Source organism: Sparus aurata, chromosome 22 (assembly GCF_900880675.1).
Source record: "Sparus aurata chromosome 22, fSpaAur1.1, whole genome shotgun sequence".
Lineage (NCBI taxonomy): Eukaryota > Metazoa > Chordata > Actinopteri > Spariformes > Sparidae > Sparus > Sparus aurata.
The window spans coordinates 27283873-27305512 of record NC_044208.1 but is presented as its reverse complement, the minus strand read 5'-3'; the positions used below and the strand labels follow the sequence as shown (position 1 = coordinate 27305512).

The 21640-nt window shown below is 42.4% G+C and overlaps 1 protein-coding gene across 2 annotated transcripts in view; it reads left to right on the top strand.

The window, feature by feature from the left end:
* The window catches only part of cep128 (centrosomal protein 128), a 37787-nt gene extending 28786 nt beyond the window's left edge, over positions 1-9001 (top strand). For both annotated transcript variants that reach the window (XM_030406281.1, XM_030406280.1), the window contains 6 exons: positions 153-202; positions 2292-2315; positions 4914-4991; positions 5316-5429; positions 7316-7424; positions 8194-9001. In XM_030406281.1, the coding sequence (XP_030262141.1) occupies positions 153-202; positions 2292-2315; positions 4914-4991; positions 5316-5429; positions 7316-7424; positions 8194-8267 (449 nt within the window). In that variant the 3' untranslated portion in view covers positions 8268-9001. The remainder of the gene's footprint in view (positions 1-152; positions 203-2291; positions 2316-4913; positions 4992-5315; positions 5430-7315; positions 7425-8193) is intronic.
* The last annotated feature ends 12639 nt before the right edge of the window (positions 9002-21640 follow it).

Below are 21640 nucleotides of genomic sequence, written 5' to 3'. Positions count from 1 at the left end.
TCCACTGTATCTAGCATCGTGCTTGCTCACTCACTGACATGGCTAACTGGGACACTTAAAGGGATTGTACAGCTATTTGCTAAAAAGGGTCAGTTCCTTTCCACATTTCTCTACCGGCAAATTCAACTCTTCAACTGCAATGTTTTTTTCAGAGCTTTTGGAGCGGAGTCGCGGGAAGGAGGAAGAAATGAGGAGCCTTCAGGTTAGCATTTTATATCTTTATTAATCCTTATCTGATTGTCTGTTCATTTGTGTCTGTAAATCTGCGCCATGAAAGATAGATTTTTAATATCCAGCTGGCCTCTAATTTCAACTATGTCGCCAAAAACTGACAGCTGGTACTCTTCTGTTTATGCACCACATTGCCTTCAAATTCTCTTTCTGTTTTGCATATCTGTTGGGTTGTTTTTGGAGCCACTGCTGGGCTTTAGTCATCTGAGCTCTGTGATGCAGTGCTGCACACATTAGTACACAGCCATGGGCCTGACAGACTCCTTGCAGCCTTGCTTGGACAAGTAGCTAATTACTGCAGACACGAGGCCTTGGAGTTTAAAAGCCACCAGAGGCCTTGTCTCTGTCTTTCAATACTGCAGCATCTACATTTGGCAGGCCACCAACTCACCTAGTCTGGATTGGACTGGCCCCAAGCACCTCACCGGCCCTTTACTCACCATTAAACAGCGAAACACATGCTTACAAGCGCACACACACACACACACTAAAATGTCTGCGAAGCATTTGTTCTTTCCAAAGGTGTGTTTGTACCTCTGTGAACGTGCATGTGTTTGTGTTGGATACCCGGGTCCCATCTGTGGCTGCATGATGGCACCTGCCAGAGCTCGTGTGCAATTAATCAGCCCTCTCAGACCCAGCCGAGCTTTTAATTATGAAGGATGAGGAGAGAGAGATGTAGAGAGGAAGGACTGATAGAGTGAGGGACGCAGACGAGCAAGAATCTGGGAGGGGTGTGGGCTGAGGAAAAGAAAGTACCCTTGTTACAAACCGTCAACACATTACGGGCAGATGGGGGAGAGGCAGCCGGTCGGGGGGGGAGAGCAGGTGTGTGTTTGAGTGGCAGATAAGAGGCATAGCATCACTTATGCATCGTTAGAGAGGGAACATCAGTCAGGAGCTGGATGAGCGGCGAGAGCGGTTTGTCTTTGTGTGTGTGTGTTGGTGTGTGTGATAAGAAGCCTGTTGTGTGCTACAGACTCTCTCTAGCCCCCCTGTGTTTCCCTCCCTTGGTACCTATTTGTTGGAACACTATCCCTCTCTTCTGTCACCGTTCTCCCCCCTCACACACTCTGGGTTTCTCTCTTATTATCTACCATTTTGAGCAGTTACCTGGACTTACTGTCTGGGCTCAGTTTTATGAGTTTGAGCCTTAAATGTCCACTATTACGCTCATTTTCAGGTAAATACTTTAATTTGGGTTGTGTACAAGAAAAGTTAACATAATTTAAGGTTCTAAAAACACATTATTTTGCTCATACTGCATCCATATTCATGCCTTTTCTGTCTGAACAATCCGTTTTAGCCCCTGTTTCTTAAAGAGCCCTCCTCCTGAGAAGCTCAGTTTGCTCTGATTGGTCAGCTCTCACAGGCCTGATTAAACAGTGCCCACTCACAACCTGCTTATAATGTGTGGCTATAATCAAAAAAGACATGGAGACGTTACTTTCTTTGGACCTTTTTAAAGGGTAACTCCACCAATTATACACATTCAAGTATGTTCACAGGGGAGTACTACTGCATGTGTGAAAAAAGTAGTATTGCGCCTTTTGTGGCTCCACAGGAAGCTGCATGTCGTCTGATGAATTTTCTCCCGTGGTGTCACTCATTGGCAGGGTTGCATTGTGGGTAATGTAGGCACCCATGTTTTGAAAAGGAAAACAATGCGATAAAAAAGGCTGTCTGGTTTATTTAAGTACAACAGTGTTATAGAGTTCCATGCAAGACACAGAGTCTACATTACCCACAATGCAACAGCCACTGAGTGACATTTTGTCATTTTAACTTGTGTTTTTATTAGCAGTTGTTTGTTGTTAATTTTTTTCATCATCTAATTGTGCTTTGGCAACAAATATAAAATGTAATGCCAATAAAAGCTGTTAAATTCAGTGGATCAGATCTTATGCATCTTCCCCCGGAGCCACAAAAGACTTTGTGCCACTTTTCACACATGTAGTAACAGACTTTAATGTGTGAAGTTGGAGTTAACCTTTAATTTGCTTTTGAATCTCACTTTTATATGTATATAAACTGATATTCTCGTTTTTGTGTCCTAACAGGACCGTGTATTGGACCTAGAGATGGTAAGGTTTGATTTATTAAATCAAAGTAATACATCAATAAAATTGGTATATATATATTCAGCGTTAAATAACCTGTTGGGAAGTGAAGTGCCCCGCAGCTGTTAAATCAAGAAGTCATGTTGACTTTCAGCATGATTTGATGCAGCTGTGTGGGCAGGTTCACCTGAGGCTATGTTTGTTTAACAACCCATACAAAGCTAACGCCGGGTTAGAAATGATTGCTTTAGTCAAGGCTCAGAGCTCTGTTAATCATCATAAGTCTTACTGATGGGGTTAAGAACCAAGCTGCGCTGACAGTACAGTATTGACCTCACCGTCCACACGGTTAATGTTCACCACTAACATCCTTAATCAGCTATTAGATGTCAGCCCAAAATTACTAAGCACTGCTGAAAGCTTGTATTGACCCGCACGCGTTTTACTCACTTGGGGGGGAAAAAAGATGGATGAAGCTGTCCATCCATCACAATTATGTTACCACTTTGAATTTCCAATTAGCTGCTGTGAGAAAGACGAGACAATACTTGACCACTTTCAAGTCCAATCATTTTCTGCTAGCCACAACAACACAGCGGCAGGAAGCGCTGACCCGTCCTCCAGTCAGTGTGGGTTGTGCCGATCAGCCAACAGTCTTGCTTGTGTATCATTGTGCCTTTTTCAGTGTAGCAATCAGCGTGACACCTTGTAACAACCAGTTCTTTTGATGCTTAAATGCTCCATCTGAATGGTAATGGGAAGGCTATTGAAATGTACAGTGCAGGCATGAATAGAATGAAGTGCGGCTGGAGTAGTTATTCAATCAAAGATTGCACGGAGTGAGTGTGTCGCAACAAAAGTCCTCAATTAGCTTTTGAATTGAGCAGGCGGGATGACATCATGGCAGGCAACATGTGGGCTTGAGCACACCATTATTAGTTCACGCTACAGTGAACATGATAGAAATCAAAAGGAGACTGTATAACACTGAATAATAACCATCATTTATAAATTGTAAATTAAATTATCGTTAATCATTTCTGACTGTTAAAAAAAACTTAAAAAATGTTTGATATTGGTTTATAAAGCATTTTTAATTGTTGTTTTTTTAAATATAGTAAAATAATTAACATTGTATAGACAACAGCCATTTTAAAATGGACTGCGAGCAGAAAACAACAACTCATCCCAGTCGTTGACCTTTTTTACATATCATACCATGTAATAGATAAATCTAGACTGATCTGCTGGAACTCAAATGGTAACAGTGACTAGGACTGAAGTATAGCAGGATAACTACTTAATTGAAAGTTAATTCAAAAAGAAGAGTTTTTAAAGGCCTCAGCTGAGTCAGACAGTCCGATGTCAGCAGGGAGATTATTCTCCAGAAATGGGGGAATGATAGGAAAAAGGCCCCGCAGCCCGCTGACTTCTTTCTAACTCTGGGGAGCTCTGTATTCTGCGAGGGTAAAGCATGGGATGAGATATAATGAGATCAGACAGATAATGAAGGGGCAAAACCATTTACAATTTTATAAGGCGTGTGAAGCACCTTAAAGTCTGATCTGACATGGATAGGGAGCCAATAAAGTGGAGCTGAAATTGGTGAAATATGATCAGATCTTTCTGTTTTTAGTTAGGACTCCAGCTGCAGCGTTCTCGAACCATTTGCAGATTTTTCGTAGTAGTGAGCAGTAGAACAGACAGCAGCACGCTACAGTAATCCAATCTAGACGAAAACAACCGCATGAATTAGAATCTCTGCATCAGCCGCGGACAGAGGAGACCTAATTTTAACTGTGTTGCGTAGGTGGAAAAAGGCGATCTAGGTGATTTCTTTAATGTGCTGATCAAAAGAGACACAACAAAAAACAGAAAAACAGTATCAGCTGTGTACGCTTGTTATTTGGATAGTACATCCCATTATCTCTGCAAATACAAAGGCATCAGTGGCCGCCACAGCGCAGTTAAAGCCCACGGACAGCACATCCAGCTGTGCAGCCATCATCAGTAATCATTGCTCCAGGTGACCTTTGACTGGGAACAACGTCTCATATTACTGAATATGTGTTTGATCCGTTATTTTGTCCTTGCATCTCTTTCTTTCATCTTTTTTCTTGGTCGTAAATAAGAAGTGCTGAGGAACAAGTAACACAAATGAGGGGAAGGGGAGGCAATTAAAGCCAACTGGGATGTAGCTCCAGTATTTACCAGCTGTAATTCTCCATTTACTGTTTACTTAAAGCATTGCAGTGCTTTCAGCTTGTCCCTTACATGGTAATTTATGATTTATATAGTCTTAAATGATGCCAGAAGTCATTTATAATTAAAATCATTATATTTAAACATCATTTGTGGTCTTAATGCTTTGAGCTACAGTCTCCAGTCTCCTAAGAATCACGTCCAGATGAATCACTTTGGATATGTTTTTTTAATTTATTGTAGCACAAACACAGATATCGTATTGATTTCTCAGTTAAATCTCTCGCACTGTTATGTTCTTATTTGTTGCCGAATTAAATGGCTGCAGTTAAATGGCTTAATATGAACATCAGACAAACCGAGAAACTAAAATTTGCTGTGATAATGACCAGGTTTTGTTTTGGTGTGTGTGGTTTACAGAACACACGAGTGGCCCTGAACCACTTGGAGGCAATTCCAGAGAAACAATGTCTGATGGAGAACTTCAAAGATTTGGAGGTGGGTTCAGTAAAAGCAGTTTAATGATTCTGAAAACAAGTCCAAAGCCACGACGCACGCCACACTGTCACAGTTTAATCTCTGGTACCTTCACTTTCAAACAGATTCGTATTGATGTGTCGGAAAACTGTTTTAATGTTGGTTAACATCATTCCTGTCCTCAAAGGGACAACAACTCTGAAAATGTGTTTCCTCTTCAAGCTGGACTGTTGTATAGATTCTTATAGATCTCAGGATGGTTTAAATGCTCAGTAGTTCGTCTTTTTGGCCTCGTAAAGGACAATTGTGTCTTCATTGCGGTTGGCCTCCATTTTGTGCCCTCAGGAATCACAGCGACAGAGGGAAATGGTAGAACAGCGCTACACCAAATACAAAGAGATCGTCTGGGACCTTCAGCATCAACTTGACGAGTCCAAGCGCAGAATCCAGGAGTACAGAGTACGACACACACACACTCACACACACACACACTCACACACACACAGCAGACAGATGTGATTCTGTACTGTAGAAAAACGAGCTTTATAATGCCGTACAAGAGCCTTCACTCCCCAACAACAACCCACACTTTTTTCTATTTCAGTCACTAATTGCGCTGCTTTGTTGAACAGCAGCGGTTTGGATAAGGATAGCCTGACTTTGAGAGCCATTTATGAGTCTAGCTCGCCCACACCGGTGCCAGTGTGTGCACTGCACCTAATTTGCAACTTGTATGAATAAATGAATAATTTCACACGCCGGTAATGCATCATGGATGGACAGAGTGGGACGAGCTTGAGCAATGGCACAAATGTACACTCGAACACAACCTGAATTTCACCAGTCACTTATAAGTACTTCAGTCATTCTGTGTGCCAGAAAGCCGTCAAGGGGGCCATCAAGACATCATTGTTGACAGCTGATTGCCATCAGCAGATTTCAACCTGCCCTAAACAGCTATACAGTCACTTTTTAAATGGTTTAATCTGCCAGATTACCCTGTTGGTTTGCCAAATGACTCCCATGTCGAGCAGTAAGTGGCGATTGCATTAGTTTAATAGCTGCTGCCCACCCGAGGTTTGTTTAGGGGAAAAGGATGGATGGAGTGTCTTTACGAGACTTCCATCTCCATCAGTGTCAGAAATGCCAATAACAACAAACAGCTCCACGCTGAATGTAATAGTCTCTCCCTGCTTGAAACACCTGTACTGCTAAAGCTCTATTCAAACAGGACATCTGTAACGTTGATGATCTATTCGTACAGGATAAAAGAAATCGAGAGACGACATCGGCTATACTTGCGGCTACATTCTCAGTCGGTCTGCCACTAAAACTTTGCTGATATGTATTAACCATCTGTTGGTCCAGTTATCAGATAGACTGTGAATCACTTTCGGGTCAAACATTTGTTCAGTTTGTTGAATCTTAACATCATTGCGGCTGCCAGTGTTGCTTTAAAATCAATGTTCTGTAGTTTACACACTGAATGAGTAGTTCTGTTCCATCATACTGAATCATATCGAACAAGACTATCTTTCTCCTCTCTGTCCACATGCACGCAACCGCTCTTTATCACCCACACCTGCACTCTACTCTATTCTCTCTCTCTATTCTGCAAGTCAGTTTAATGATGTTTAAACATCAGTGTCATCAAAGGTGTTTCCGTTGCTGGTTGCAGTGTCAGGTCAGTAAAGCTGGGCAGCCCCTCGCCCGACCCTGATTGGTTTGTACCAAGCCACAGCAGAGTTATGATGTTTTCAGCTCAGTGCTAACACCAGCATGGCAATGTGCTCCGGTGACACTGCTAACATGGTGATGGTGAGCAGGTACACATTTGCTAATTAGCACTGAACCAAAAATACAGCTTGGACAGATGGGAATGTTATTAGTTTAGTAGGTCATGAATCTGTATCATTAAACCTGTTCCATTTATAGATTTTGTTGTGTGAATGACTAAAAGCTACGAACAGTTCTAACACAACACTGGATGTGTGAATATTATGGCTGTTACCTCTGATGTCTTGACCTCCCTCTCACTCCTTTTCCAACATTTTTATGTCTGAGTAAAGATTTATTTCGACCTTAAATGTATAAAACGTCACAGTAATCCAGCAATTGTTGAGATGTTTCTCTGGCAGTGTAGGAGTGAACCTGACGAGTTGAATCTGGGTTGTACTGTGGCCAAAAGTGTTGGCTGGCACCACCCAACAGATCTAAAAATAATCATGTGTTCTTCTTCTTTGCACATTTTAATTTGCTTGTCGTGTAACGTGCACTGCAGCCACACAGTGCTGCTAACTGAATGCTTTCAGCCCCGTCGGTGACTGTGTCCTCCTGTCTTCCAGGACGAGAAGCTGGACGCCACTTCCAGGAGCCTAAAACTTGCTGCTCTTTCTTCCTCCATCAAAGGCCCCAGCACGTTCCTCAGCAGCACGCTGAGATCTGACACCCTGTGTGAGTATTTATATACTGAAGCTGCAAAACCTGTGCTCTGACAGCTTATCTCAGGTCGGTTTGATGGTAGACAGGTTTTTTTTCTGCATCTCTGCATTGCGAGATAATTTGAAAACATGTCCCTGTATTCTAAATCTTTCCGTCTGTATATATCTGCACAGAGGCAGCGTGGCCCTAAAATGAAAATCCAGTTATGTTCATCATTGTTTCAGCGCTGCTGAAGTCCACAGTACAACAGTAGAAGTGATATATATAATTATGGTAATAACGTTAAGCCTCGACAGTCTTGGAGCACGGTCACTTCCCTATTCTGTATTTTAACGTGTCTCTCAGAGCTCAAACTTTCCATCACTGCTCTCTGGAAGTGTGTATGTCTGTATCACTGCCAGTGGCTCAGAGCCACAATCACTTGAAGCCCTTTTCTAAGCAGCTTACAGATATTTGGCACAGTGTGAGAGAAGTGTACTTTCTGTGGCTTTGTGTCTGTTTTACCTCCAAGAATTATGGCGGCCAAAACATATCTGTGCCTATTTAACACCAGTGTTAATATACAATACAATTACCACACATATTCATGACTGCTTTGGCAGAGCAAGGTACTAGTTGTAATGGAACAGATCCATTAACAATACAGGGGGAACACACAGTAGCACTCCCACACTTCTGGGCTGTGACTGGTTGATAGACAGACGGGAAATATAATCTTTTCTCTCCTCCTTCTCTCCTCCTTCTCTCCTCCTTCTCTCCTCCTTCTCTCCCTCCGCCGCAGCTCCTCACAAACGCCTGACCAGTTCAGACCTGGACGACTCCACAGTCAACGGGGCCAGACCGCTGTCAGATTAGCTCGACCTTAAGTGAACCTTTTATCTGTATCTCTACAAAGCCAAACACTCGGTGCTTACAGCTGATTCTACCTGCCTGGTGCTCATCCAGAACAAAGAACTTGACCGAACCAGGAGGCCCAACACTCAACACTAATCCTCCTCGACTACCTCAGCCAGGTAATCACTGAAGGTGCTCAGGAGCAGGGGGGGGCAAAACTGTGACATTTCACATCAAAGTCTGAGACGTACTTTGAGAAATAAGTTTGACACTGTCAAGAAGGAAGTGCTGTGTTTAAAGTGTTTAAATGTTATTTATAAGAACCTGAATTGAATGTATTTAATGGATTGGAAGAAGGTCAAACCAAATAGTTTCTCTGTTACAATTCTTGCCACTGCTAAAACGTTTTAACTGAAACTGATGTTTTGAATGTTGTTTACCATATGAGCAATCTATACTCTTATTATAATGCATTTTATAATATCTTTGCCGTGACATCATTTACTATAACTCTACTGGTGCCTTTTGAATAATATGCAGTTTTTAATGATACACTGTTTTGTCTTCATCATGAAAATGTGACAGATCTTTTGTTTTTCCTTTTCTAATTGTATTGGCCAATTTTCTTAATTTTTTTCTGTTTCATACACTATATATTTGTAAAAACAAACAAGAAGCACAAAGAGATGTCATCTATTTTTTATGAAATACGAAGGAAGCGTACGCACTATGAATAAATCCCCCATGCATCTAAATATCTGGGTTTTTTTTTTATAAGCGCTCTTGATGTCCCCTTCATTTCAGAGTGAAGTGTTTGCTTTGCAGCAGCCGAGAGACTCCGGCGAGTCCCACCGGTATATCTCGTGCTTTGTGCTGAAATCCTCCGTCGGAGAGAACCAACCTATAGCCACATGAGAGAGAGCTGTCCTCTTTTAATTTACTGCTCCACTTCAAAGGCGCAAACACCGGCACCTGCTGTGCAAACATTTCTCAAAAGTTGTATATAATCTTGTTTGAGCCGCAGTTTCGTGATTTTGTGCGCTACTTTGGGAAAGGTATTGTTAGATGGTGCATTGTTTAAAGCTGACCAAACACTCCCTGAGACAACACTGAACATTCTGGCAGATATGCAGCCATGAAAGTGCCAGATGTCTTTAAAAAAGTCAAAAATATCACTAAATGCCTCACTAAATAATGTCGCCTGTTAAAGCTGCTGTAAGTGATATATTTTTTTATTAAAGTACATGTTAAATAGCTCTTTATTCCAATAGTAGAGTCTCTCCTCCTGCTCATATTCAGGGTTCGTACGGTTGCTTGAAATCCTTGAAAGTGCTTGAATTTCAATGTTGTGTTTTCAAGGCATGAGAAGTGCTTGGATTTTAGTTTAAGTGCTTGAAAGTGCTTGACATTATAACTCTGTGTCTTGGCAGCATTGGGATCAGACTGGATAGTTTTCTTATTACAAGGAGAAATAAAATCGGTGTATGTTTATCATCACACATCCTGGTAGCAATAGAGAAGGAAGGTGAATTTGATGCAATTTGGACTGATGACATGTTCAATATTAATAAACTTTGATGAATAAGCGAAAAGCTTATAAAAGTTTGTCAAAAATGAAAATTACAGGGTGCTCTCAGGTCTCTCTTTGTCCCGGCGCAAATGTACCTGAAGAACGCCGAGTGGCTTCCCTTTTTTTGGATAAAACTTTGTGTTCTCCTTTAATTTGTAAAGTTTTTGCAATCATGAAACATCATTTTAGATGTTGACAGCATAATACAATGTACATAATTGTGATAAAAAGTGAAAAAATAATCATGAGTATATATATTCCTGTAGATATGTATTTTACCCCAGCGATAAGGTGCTGGTAAATTTTATAAATGACCCTTAAAAGTGCTTGAATTTGACCTTGAAAAATGTGTGCGAACCCTGCGTATTGCACACTGCTCACTTTATCCAGTCAGGAATCGAGATCTCCACTATGAGGCGATCCTGTCGGGATCCTGCTGTTTTGCTGCCGCGTCGGGCGATTCCCGCTGCGAGTTCACGTGGTGATGTAGCGAGGAGTGAAACTGCAAAATGTACAAGAGGTTAACTAGAACGACTACGACGCTTACAGCAGCATTAAATATTTAAAATGTGCATAATTTAGATAAAATAGAAAAAAAACAAACATGTTAAGCTTGATACTTTTCCTCTAAGCTCTGATGTGGTTGGTACTTTTCTGTCTTTATCACCAATCAGTTGATGAAATAAAGTAGAAATAAATTAGCATTTATTAGCGTGTGACACATTTACAGTTCCCTGATTGTCCTTACATTTATTAAAATCCTTTTCAAGTACGCAATTAACAATATGTGTTAATGTATTCGGTTATATTTCGACTGATTCTTGCTTCAGCAGACCGTCGTTCGTCGTCTTAGAGTGATTTAAATGTGCTGCTGTGGTTGATATCTCTCCTTAAAAAAAAAAGCTACATTTAATTTCACCATTTGGTAATAATTCAGTTCCACACGAAAAGCCCCTTTTTTTCCCTCTTGAGTAGCACGGCTTTGAAAGACCACAAAAAACAAGACACAAGTATGAATTTACGAAGCTAAACTTCCACAAAATAAATATGATTTAATGCACTTTTACTACATTCAGGCTTTTGGGCTTTTTGGGGCTTTGTGCCAGCTGAACAACACAAATCCTCTTCTTTAAAAGCTTCTGCAGGTGTCTTTTGTTCAGCAGCATGTAATATTCAAAGAGAAGAAAAGGGGCTTTAATTGACAGCTTAGTAGTCTTCCGCCTTAATAAAAATCAAAGCTTACGTGAGTTTTGTGGCATTTTTGAACATATTCGCGACTAATGTTTTGTCTCATCCTCTGAAGAAACAGCTTGTTTATCACTTCAAATCATTTTCAAAAAGGCAAATGGGATTGTGTGTTAGTAGAGGAAAAGTTTTTTAGTTTGACAAAGGCGAAAAAAACACACAGACCAGGCAATTACAGGTCCGGCCTGACACAAATGCGTCTGTGTTTTTAGGCAGCAGCATCCTGAGGAAAGCAAAGCTCAACCAAGCTTAAAGCAAAAGTGAGCCGTGCTAAGCCTCCGCTCAATCCCTGCTCCCCCTCTTAAGTTCTAAGTACATTTGGAAAGCCGAGGTCCAGAGAAAATATTGAACAATTCTCGGCGCACATTGACTGCGACTCCTTAAACATGCTGTAGGTTTTACATTTATCCTCGTGCTGGCTGCTTCCGTCGGGGATTTAGGCTCTAAACACAGACGGATGTTCAGGTCCCAGCTGGGCCACGGAGTCTTGCAGATACCTGTAGACTATGAAATTGAAAATTCGGGCCTGTTTTGCTTTGTAACTTCTGTTTCACCTGTCAGACGAGAGTAGAGCAGAGCGAGCTGCGGCAATGACATTTATTCCCTAAACTTGTGCTCAGACCCAAATTTGAAGATAATGAGCAATCTCAGTTTGGCTTTTTCACGCCCTCATTCATCATGGAGTTGATATCTTCGCATTTGTCTAAATGAATCACTTTCGGCTGGCTCAGTCACACTCGCAGACAACCCCCAGCTCCCTAATGTACTTCTTTATACTGTTACACATCCCCTTGGAAAGTGTCTGCTTATCTAAGCTGTATTAGGTTGCAAAACACATGCAAACTCATAGATCAGCCCGGCTGCTCCCAACAGACTAGCTTCCACATTTACATTCTGCCCCATCATTAGTCCAGCTTTACTCCACTTTGTCAGGTTGAGAGATGTTAATGAATAAATTCAGAGCTTTCCACCGGATTGTGTTTATTTGTGTTCTCTCGCAGAGAAAAAATACGGCCTCTGTGCTTCAACAACAACAACAACATAAAAAAAAAAAAGGGGGAGGGGTTGGCAATCTGCATTTGCACATGCATGAGGAAAATAACACACATCTGTCTGAGCTCGTCTGAATAAATTGCAGCATGACAAGTCAAAGTTATTTAAAATGTGCCGCTGGTATTCATATCTGTTCGGACGGACTCTCGGGATGCTTCTCTCCCCGTCTGTTTGTCTGCAGACAGGCTGGGAAATCAGGTCATTAGCAGGGTGATGCATGTTCAGAGCTGACATTCAACACACATGCATCACATTCAGACACACACACACACACACACACACACACACATTCTCGGCTCTTGAATACATGCAGTAGGTGATTTGAGGAGGATCGTGCAGCAAAATGACCGAACTGCATCCGACTTGTTAACGTGCCATCCCCCCCTCTCCGTCCCCTGGTAACAGTGGGAGTGCAGAGGGGCTGTTAGTGCCGTCCGCCCGACTCACTGATCCTTTATCTGACTGAGGGTTTGTGCATGTTAGAATTCATGGTACCGACTGTGGCGCTGGAGTATCTGTGTGGTGATAAATCCAGGGTTCTGTCTGTGGTGTCGGGGTAGCAGAGAGGTTTTGTCTTGGATCTCTAAACTATCTACTAGAAAACTCTCAATTCTACCCTATGTTGTAGCTGTATATTCTATATCGTAGTGTCCACTTCAAAAAATAAGACCCGTAGACTAAGTCACCTCTGTGACTAAAGATCTGAGGGGAGACGTGACTACAGATGTGTCACAGCTCCTCCTCATTTGTTTACATCAGCTCCGACGTGCAGAGACCCTTTAAAAAGGGGCACATGGCGCTAGAGCTGCAGCGGTTCATTGTGCTCGATCTAAAGAGAAATAATTGCAAACCAATTTAATAATCAGTCCGTTTTCAAACCTCTGTTTGTTCCAGCTCATTTTTTATTTTTGTCTCAGTCGTCTGTTTTCATGAGGCTGTTTACGCTGCTGAATAAAAGATCACGATAAACACGAAAACACTCAAAGACAAAGACAATTAAAGCTGTGTAAGTTGCAAAGCCAAACAAATAATGACAATCTGTCTTAAAGCAGCTCTAAATCAAAATTTGAGATTGAGCAGAAGCATATTTTTCTCCAATGTAATGCTTTCCTGTCTTAAGATGTAAAAAGACCAATTAAAAAAAAAAGGAACAGGTTGAAAGATATGGAGCACATCTGAGTGCAAACCATGTTGTAACTCTGTGTAAGTATAGAACAGAACCACTGCAGACAAAAAACAAAACAGCAACCCGATAAAATACACTTTGACAAAGTGGCACTTGGACATCGGGGGTAAACAGGCTTTTGCCCGAGCACCCTTAGCTCCTCTCTACACATGCCTGGATAAAATCTCTCAAATGAAAGGGTCAGGTGGCCACAACAATCCATTTACCTCCACCGGCAACACAAACCTGGCCTGTCTGTGTGGCTCGATTCAAGAGGGGGTAGTTCAAAGACTGAGTGAATAAAACCTCTGAATTCTTCAGTAAATATAAAACCCTCGGATTCAGACGGAGGCCCAGAGGTGCAACTGTTGCTTTAGTATCGTATGCTGCTTTAGGTTTTAACTTTAAACTGTCTTGTGCAAAATCAGATTAATGGCTCGGCCGTACAACATTCCCTGCAGCGATTCAGGAATCCAGGCAGTGTTTTGCTCAAGGGCACTATCGTCTCTATGCACGATGCATAATTTACAAGTGAAGCTGTGAACACAAGCCAGCCTGTCCAACGCAAAACACGCACGCGCTCTACATGCAACTCTTCGCACGACTGTGGCGATTTCCCGAAGTTGAGGCTCATTGAATATTAGCCCACTAAAACGGCCATTAGTAAACACAGCGGCCCCTTAGTGTTGCCTCTGCCTCTCGCAGCCAATCAAACGGCGATGGGGGTGTTTGCCACCATTGCTCGCTGTTGTTATAGTGCTGGCGTAAGCCTCCGCGCAGCCACAGAAGCTGATTCCCATTAGAACAAACCTATTTGGCTTGCATTACAAACCCATTCAATCAGGCAGCCATGCTCTGCTTTTCTCGTTTAAGCCCGGAGGCTGAGAGTGTATCCAGGCGCTGTCGTTCAATAAGTGAATGGGTTATTGCAGCTGAGTCTCCGTATCAACCTCATTTTCTCCTGGGCTCAGAAGAAAGAGAAAAAAAACAAAAAACATGTTTTCTGTGCGATTGTTGTGCAACAATTTGTATTTATAACCCGTTTCAAAATAAGATGAAGTGCCGTCGTGTGCTCGCCGGTGGAATATGCAGCAGTCAGGGGTGAGAGGAGTGATTTCCATGTTTGATAGCTGGCAGGTGTGGAGGAGCCGCCTGCCAATCGCGATGCCAGAATGAACTCTCCTGGCGCTGCGAGCGGGGACGGGGACGGGCTCATCTCGTCCTTTACGCCCCGCTCGAGTGTCATCACTTGTGAGGACCTGCGCTAAATCACACGCAGCAGCGCCGCACGGACTCACAGCAGACGGTGACTGTTATGACCCAGTTGTGAATTGAGTCGAGTGACGTGGCTGTAATAGTTGCAGAGTGAGTGCCATTAGTTGTTTTTTTAGTTCTTATCATTCACTGCATCACATGAATGTACGATGAGCCTGATAATGGGGGTTGAGGGTTCTGGCTCTCAGGCCCCGAGGCCCCGAGGCAGAGTCTGGTCTGAATGTCTCCAGTTAATCCTCCTGTGTGCGGTTCTTATTATGCTTTTATTTCATACCGCGCTGGCTTTTCAAACTGGGCTTGGATGAAATCTACAAAACAAATTAAAGCTGCTCTTTGCAGCTGCTGCGATCAGTGACCAACTGGAACGAGCAGGAATAAAACTTGGCTAGCTGGGATGGATTTGAACAGCTGTGAGACAATTATGGTCGAAAGTGGTTTGGTGTAGAAAACATGATTACTGTAGACACAAAAACACCATTTTTTTCCCCCGAAGAGAGAGGAGGTTGTCTTTCCTTAAGAGAAAAGCTTTTTTTTTTTCATAGGACAATAAAATGTTTTAACATTTTCAAGAATTTTTTATTTTTTTTTCCTTGTGAAAAAAGTTTTATTTCAACTATAAAAGGGTTTTTTTTAACTAGGGAAGGCAGAACGTTACTATAAAAATATTTTTTTCATAAGAGAAAAAAAAAGAAGAAAAAAGATTTTTTAACATTAAAAAAGTATTATCAACTAGAAAAGGGGTTGTTTAACCAGGGAAAGGGTGTTTGAACTAGAGAAGGAGGGACGTTACCAGAAAAAAGCTTTTTTTGACAAGAAAAAAGGTTATTTTTCCACAAGATTTATTTATTTTTTTTAACAAGAAGAAGTCTTATTTCTTATAACTAGGGGGAAGGGGGAAGGGGGGGTTCCCTTGAGAAAAAAATCTAGAGAAAAAATGTTTTTTTTTCACAAGATTTGTTTGTTTTTTTTAGCGCTAAAAATGTTTCAACTAGAAAATTGTGTTTTTCCTTGAGAAAAACGTGTTTTTAACTACAGAAAGGGGTTTTTGAACTACAGAATGGGGGTTACTAGAAAAAAGGTTTTATTCTCTGAACTGTGGCAGATTCATTCAACACGCCTCACTCTCCTGACAGGGAGATATTGATTCAAAATGGGAATGGTTTGACAGGAACGTCTGTATGAAATGTGAAAGATGGAGTCGTAAAGGTCACCTCCTGTACCCATGGCTCATAATTCATAGCTTCACCTCAGCTAATATGAAAGATGGCTCAGTTTTAATGTAAATGTTATGTTGAGTTATCACTAAATTAAAAAAGGTTGCACCAAACAAACTACTTCATATGTAGAAGTGGAAATGTCGTCTCCAGCTGAATAAAAGAGGACACATGGACACTTCTCACCATATTCTGAATACTGTTTAATTATGATGTAAACCTTTCAATAACATCTCATAACATGCATTGATGTTCGAAGGATTGGAAATACCTTCCACAAAGGCTTGATTCAGAGCAGTCGATTGGCTGAGAGGACTTTATTTTCAAGAAAACAGTTATTGAAACTTAGAAATAGACTACTGGAACTGGAAAGTAAAGCATCAGCCGAACACATTCAGCATAAACACGGAGCAGACTGCAGAGGCCCCGAAGACAAACTGCCTCCCAAAAATATATAGAGCCCAGAATGCACCAGTGACATTCAGACATGACCGAGGGTCACTGACGCTGTTCTGGAGTGGAAAAAACACATTTAAATCGAAGGTATCTGCAGGGGGAAATGATAACGACATATTCTCTTTTTATCATGAAAAACAGCGTGGAAACTCAAATCAATGAATTATTCTGCTTGTGGGCCAAAGTTATGTCACATGAATAATAAGTCTGCTGTCTGAATTACTCAGTTTTAACTGTTTAAATAGAGATTATTGCAGTAAAGAAGAGGAACATTTGCTCACGTAGTCTGATGAATTTCCTCCAATGATGTCACTCAGTGGCAACGTTGCATTGTGGGTAAACAAGGAAAACAACAGCTGTCTTGATCGCTGGTTTGTCTGCAAGGACAACAGTGTCGTAGGAGTGCAATGCCAGACCAGAGTCTACATTACCCACAATGCAACAGCCGCACGGTGACATTTTGGTTGCTGAGTTGCATTGTGGGTAATGTAGGCGCCAGGGTTTTAAACAGCAGTATACTTCTGCAAAGTTTAAACACGCAGCTTCCTCTGGAGCCACCAAAGACTTTATACTACTTATTTCACACATGCAGAAAACATTAAAGTCCCGTAAACACACTTTAATGTGTAAAATTGGTGTAGTTACCCTTTAAGTCCAGTCATATTACCACATGGTGTAATAACAACAGTGTAACCTTGTCTTTGTTGTTGCTGTACACCTTAATATAAATCGTGTCTCACCCACTGGGACCGAGCTAAAAGCCGTCCAACTAAAGCAGATGGATGTTTTTATGAAGTTTCTTTTTTTATATAACCAGCAAACTCAATTAAAAAGCAGATTGTTACTTGCTATGACTGGCTCGCTGGAGGCGAAAAGACCTCATGCAGATTTCAGCACAGCACTGTGAGTGTGGTATCAGGAGGGGAGTCACCTTTACAAGCAGCGCTGATCTTTTTTGCTTTCAGTTTATAAAAGTGCCAAAACAGTTTTTTTTTTTTTCTTGGCAATCTTGATGAAAATGTCACCCTGGAATTTTCAGTTTCTTGATCTTTATCACTGAATACATCAAATCCAGCTCGGGTTTATTTATTTTTTTGATATTCAAAAACAGCAGCGTTCAGAAAACTCTGCGTCAGACCGCCTCAACAATTTACTGCCACCGTCACTTGTGATCGGGTCAGATTTTGCCGCAGTCACCTTCAGAGCAGCTGAAATGGGTTTGAAGTTCACTCGAATCTGAGCGAATCTTCAGCAGATTCCATCCCGCCTCTCTTTGCATCTGGTTCTGAGCGAGGCGAGGGGGCTCGGGGTCGGGGCCCGCGGGCTGCGCGGGGACCGCAGGGGGAGCCAGGCTGCCGCAGAGATACTCATTGCTTCATTGGGATTCTCGCTGGATCCAATCACACTGTCAGGCCCGGGTAGGAGGCCTGTCTCCCTAGGTAGTGGATACAGCACACACACACAAAAACACACACTCACACACTCCTCGCAGAGGTTTGAACATCACTCGCCGACACGTACAGATGGAGACGGAGACGTACAGTATAAATGTGCGCCCACGTACTCGTGCGCTCATACGGGCGTCTGTCTCGATCCTCGCGAGCCCGCTGATGGTCTTGACTGCAAAGCAACAGTGAGGGAGTGTTTTGGTGTGCAGCTCAGGCTCTCTGCTCGCTTTCACTCCTGGATTCTGCAGCACGGTCTCATGTGGCGGGAATAAAAAAAAAAAACCTGCTTGGATTGAAGTGATAATCCATCAGAAGTAATATGTAAGTATAATAAGTAAGGGGCACTGTGTAGATCTAAACTAAGAATTTTAATATTAGCAATGTTAATGAGATAATGACGCAAACTCGGATGTACTTATTGTTTCCGTCAGTAAACAAGCTGTTCTCAGAGGAAAATAAGGACACTGTTTGAAGCTAGAAAGGTGGCAGGGTCCGCCACATAAACAAACTGAGACGGGTTGAAATTGTCCTTTAAAGATCAGTTTGTTTGTTCAGTCATGACAGCGAAGAGAGTTTGTTTAATGTTTAAAAAATCTGTCAGTGAAGATTTTTTCTCTTCAGATTCAAATTTCTCCACCGCAAAAACTACATAATGCACCTTTAATGACACCTCATAGATGCATTTCCCCAAAGTTACTCAAAGTTCCAGCAGATTTTGGTGTTCAAAATGCAAAACTGAGACTTATTTTTTTTTTACCACACCTGCACAAATATAGTGCGTCACGTTTTGCAATAAATACAACAAAGTGTGGAAAAACAACCAGAACCCCTGAGCTGCCGGGCCCGGTCCCTAGATGGCACTGTGTCCACTAGGCGAGGAGGCAGCCGTGCTGTTTATCATGCAGCTGTGACAGCCTGTAAAAGCTTTTGTCAGTGGAACTGAAGATTTAGAGGCCAGATTAGCGCATTCATATCTTGGCAGTTAATTAGGGCTGAGGAGCTAACTGAAAGCTTCGGCTGCTGAGTGATGGAGCGGAGGAATAAGAGGACGTGTGTGCTTCCTTACAGGGGGGGACTCAGAAGTGAATCAAGTGCACATATAGTGAATGCACCTGACTCTCCTGATAATGTATCGCCGTGTGCACCCGCTGAGACGCATGAATATGAATGCTTAACTCGTGTGCAGCCACAAAACCTCATCTTTCCTCTCTGCGAGAGTGTGAACTTTGATGTGGTTTAAGCGCGTCTGATGTGTGCACACACACCTGCACACACGGACGGACACAAGACGCAGGCATCTTTTTGACGTGTGTGTGTGTGTGTGTGTGTGTGCCCTTCATAATGCTGGAGTTAAGGTCAGCGGGCTCATATTCTACCTGTCAGGACTGATCACCATCGCCTTCACAGCTGCTTTGCTTCGGGTCCGTGGAGGATACAGCATCTCTGCTGAATCTTTACAGGGAGCGAGTGAGGAGGAGAGAGAGAAAAAGAAAGAAAATACAAAGCTGCATGTCCACAATCTATACAGGGAGAGCCATAAAACGCTTCAGCTGCAGACGCTCCCAGTGCTCGAGGTGTTTTACAGCCTCCTGCCTCAGTGTAGGAAGCAACAACAGCAGATTCCATCTGTGATCAGCGACAGAGCCGATGTGTCGCTCCTACAGAGCCGCTGTTTATTTGAAAAGGGAAAAACACGGCATAAAGCGTTTAAGTGGAATTAACCAGTTCATTAGTTGAAGTAAAATTTCATGACGGGTCAACTGTCAGCCTTTAAATGCGTGAACGGGAGCCGAGCTGCTCCCCCCCCGCCCCGGTCGGCGTTCCCGAGACCCTATACGAGGCGAAGGCAGAGCTAATGCAGTCAAACACACAGAAATCCATTTGGAAAAGCCATTAGCAAGTGTAAATTGTTTTTTCTGTCAATTAAGATATGAATTATCCAGCCGACATCAGCGGGATTGATGTAATCTACTTCTACTAATTTGACTAAAAGGAAAAGTGGTTGCTACACATAAAACACAATCAATAAACTTTGTCAGCCAACAACTGTGTAAGCAAATGGCTTGTGAATATCAAATGGATACGTTTCCTCTGCTGGCACCCTGCTGGTGTAAATCTGAAAGTGACTAATGGTCGCGAAAACAAAGCAGCACCTCGCTGTTTCAGGGTTTGCGCCCAGAAGCGTTACAGGAGCTAAATGCAGACTTGTTTCCTCCTTTTCTGCATTTGTACAGCTCTTATTTGGGGACTTGAATTCATTATAGTCGTAATATTAATTGCTGATGTATGATTATTTGTTATTCTGTTTGTTCTGGCTGGTGATTTACGCTGCAGTTAACTCCCCCGCCGCTTGTTTCTTTGTCTTGATGTCGTTGTTGTGTTAAGTGGAATTTGCTCTCTATCTCTAACCTCTGAACTGTGGAGAAGGCTGTCATATTTTTTATTTTCTTACGCTTTATTTTCCATTAAAAACATGCAGCTGATTCTCGGTCACACTTCTGAATCTTTTTGATTTTCTTGGTTGTCGTCCGAGCGGCTTCCTCTCGACGTACAATCCCACAACTCGACTCAGAGATTCATATTCAGATGCACCTGATCGTGAGCGAAATCAGCTCTGACAGCTGAGAGATAAAGGTGGAGAAGTTGGACCGCACGGGTGCAGCGTGAGGCTCGGTATACAAAAGACAAGATTAACTGAGGATTTGAAAAAGGGCAGTCCACAGCTTCACGTCCGTTGAAATGTTTGAAATATCTTCGATCATAAGTCGTGTTGGCCTGTTCGTCTGTTTTCCTCTATGAAAACATTGTGCCACAGAAATGTCAAACTGCCGTGAGAGCAGCTTCTTCATTACGGCAGCTAAACTCCTGCTAGCTTAACGATAAGTAGGAAAACAAGTGTCCGTAGCTGCCGTTTTCATCTCGACTGCGGTGGATTACGTGCAATTTGGTGCGCTTAAACTTCTCTTACATCACAAAATTAAACGTCTCACATTATTCTAATGTTCAGGTACTCTCTCTCTCTCCGGCCCGCCTGCGTCTCTCTTCTGTCACTGTTCTCCCACACACACACTGACCTTTGGACTTACCATCCGGGCTCATCTTGGTAGTTTCATCCTTTTGGGTGTTTTATTAGAATTAGTTTTACATTCTTATCGTTCAAAAACACCTTTTCCCCCCCTCTCATACTGTCCACAGCACCTTTATCCACCATCTGAACACCACATCTTAGCGCCTGTCCCTTTAAAAGCCTTGTCCGCTCTGATTGGTCGCTTCTCGCAGGCCTGAGCAAGCACCGCTCCGCCGCATCACAATAACAGAAGCTCATTTGAGGGCACAGTTTGTGAATAATTTCATTTCACAGTGTTTATAAAGCAGCCAGACGTGCTTTCCTCGCAGTCCCGGAAACTTCAAAAGCTTCATTTTGGGGCAATGGAGTCAAAATGTAGACACTGAAACCGACAATGTTGAGCGGCCGAACGCTCCGTTATATTCACAAGCTGGTCACATTCTCCGTCTGCGGTTTGTTGCCAGGGTTCAGTCGGTTTTCGAGTGTTTTTTCTCGACGTCTGCCGTGACTGAAAACTGGTGTGAGAGGTTATCGATGAGCTACAAAGACGCTGAAATGCTCGTTAGAGCTGCAGAGTTGGGTGAGGATTCTCTGCAGGTCCTTCACATGTTCAAGCTATAAACATAAAAATATTGATAATAGCTGCTTTGAACCCACTGTTATCATCTCCAGTCAGCAGGAAGTATCGTTCATATCGTTTATTCGTTCGATCGTTTAGCGGTGAATCATGTAATTTTCAGTTCTCAGCTCCTCGTTCTCAAACGATCGTGCGAACGGTCAACATAACACTGTAGTTCAAGGCAAACACAAAGCTGCAACTTCATGATTATGTGCACTTTTAGACAACACAACAGTGGATAATGTGAATATTCACCTTGACATTAAGTTGACATGTAAAGGT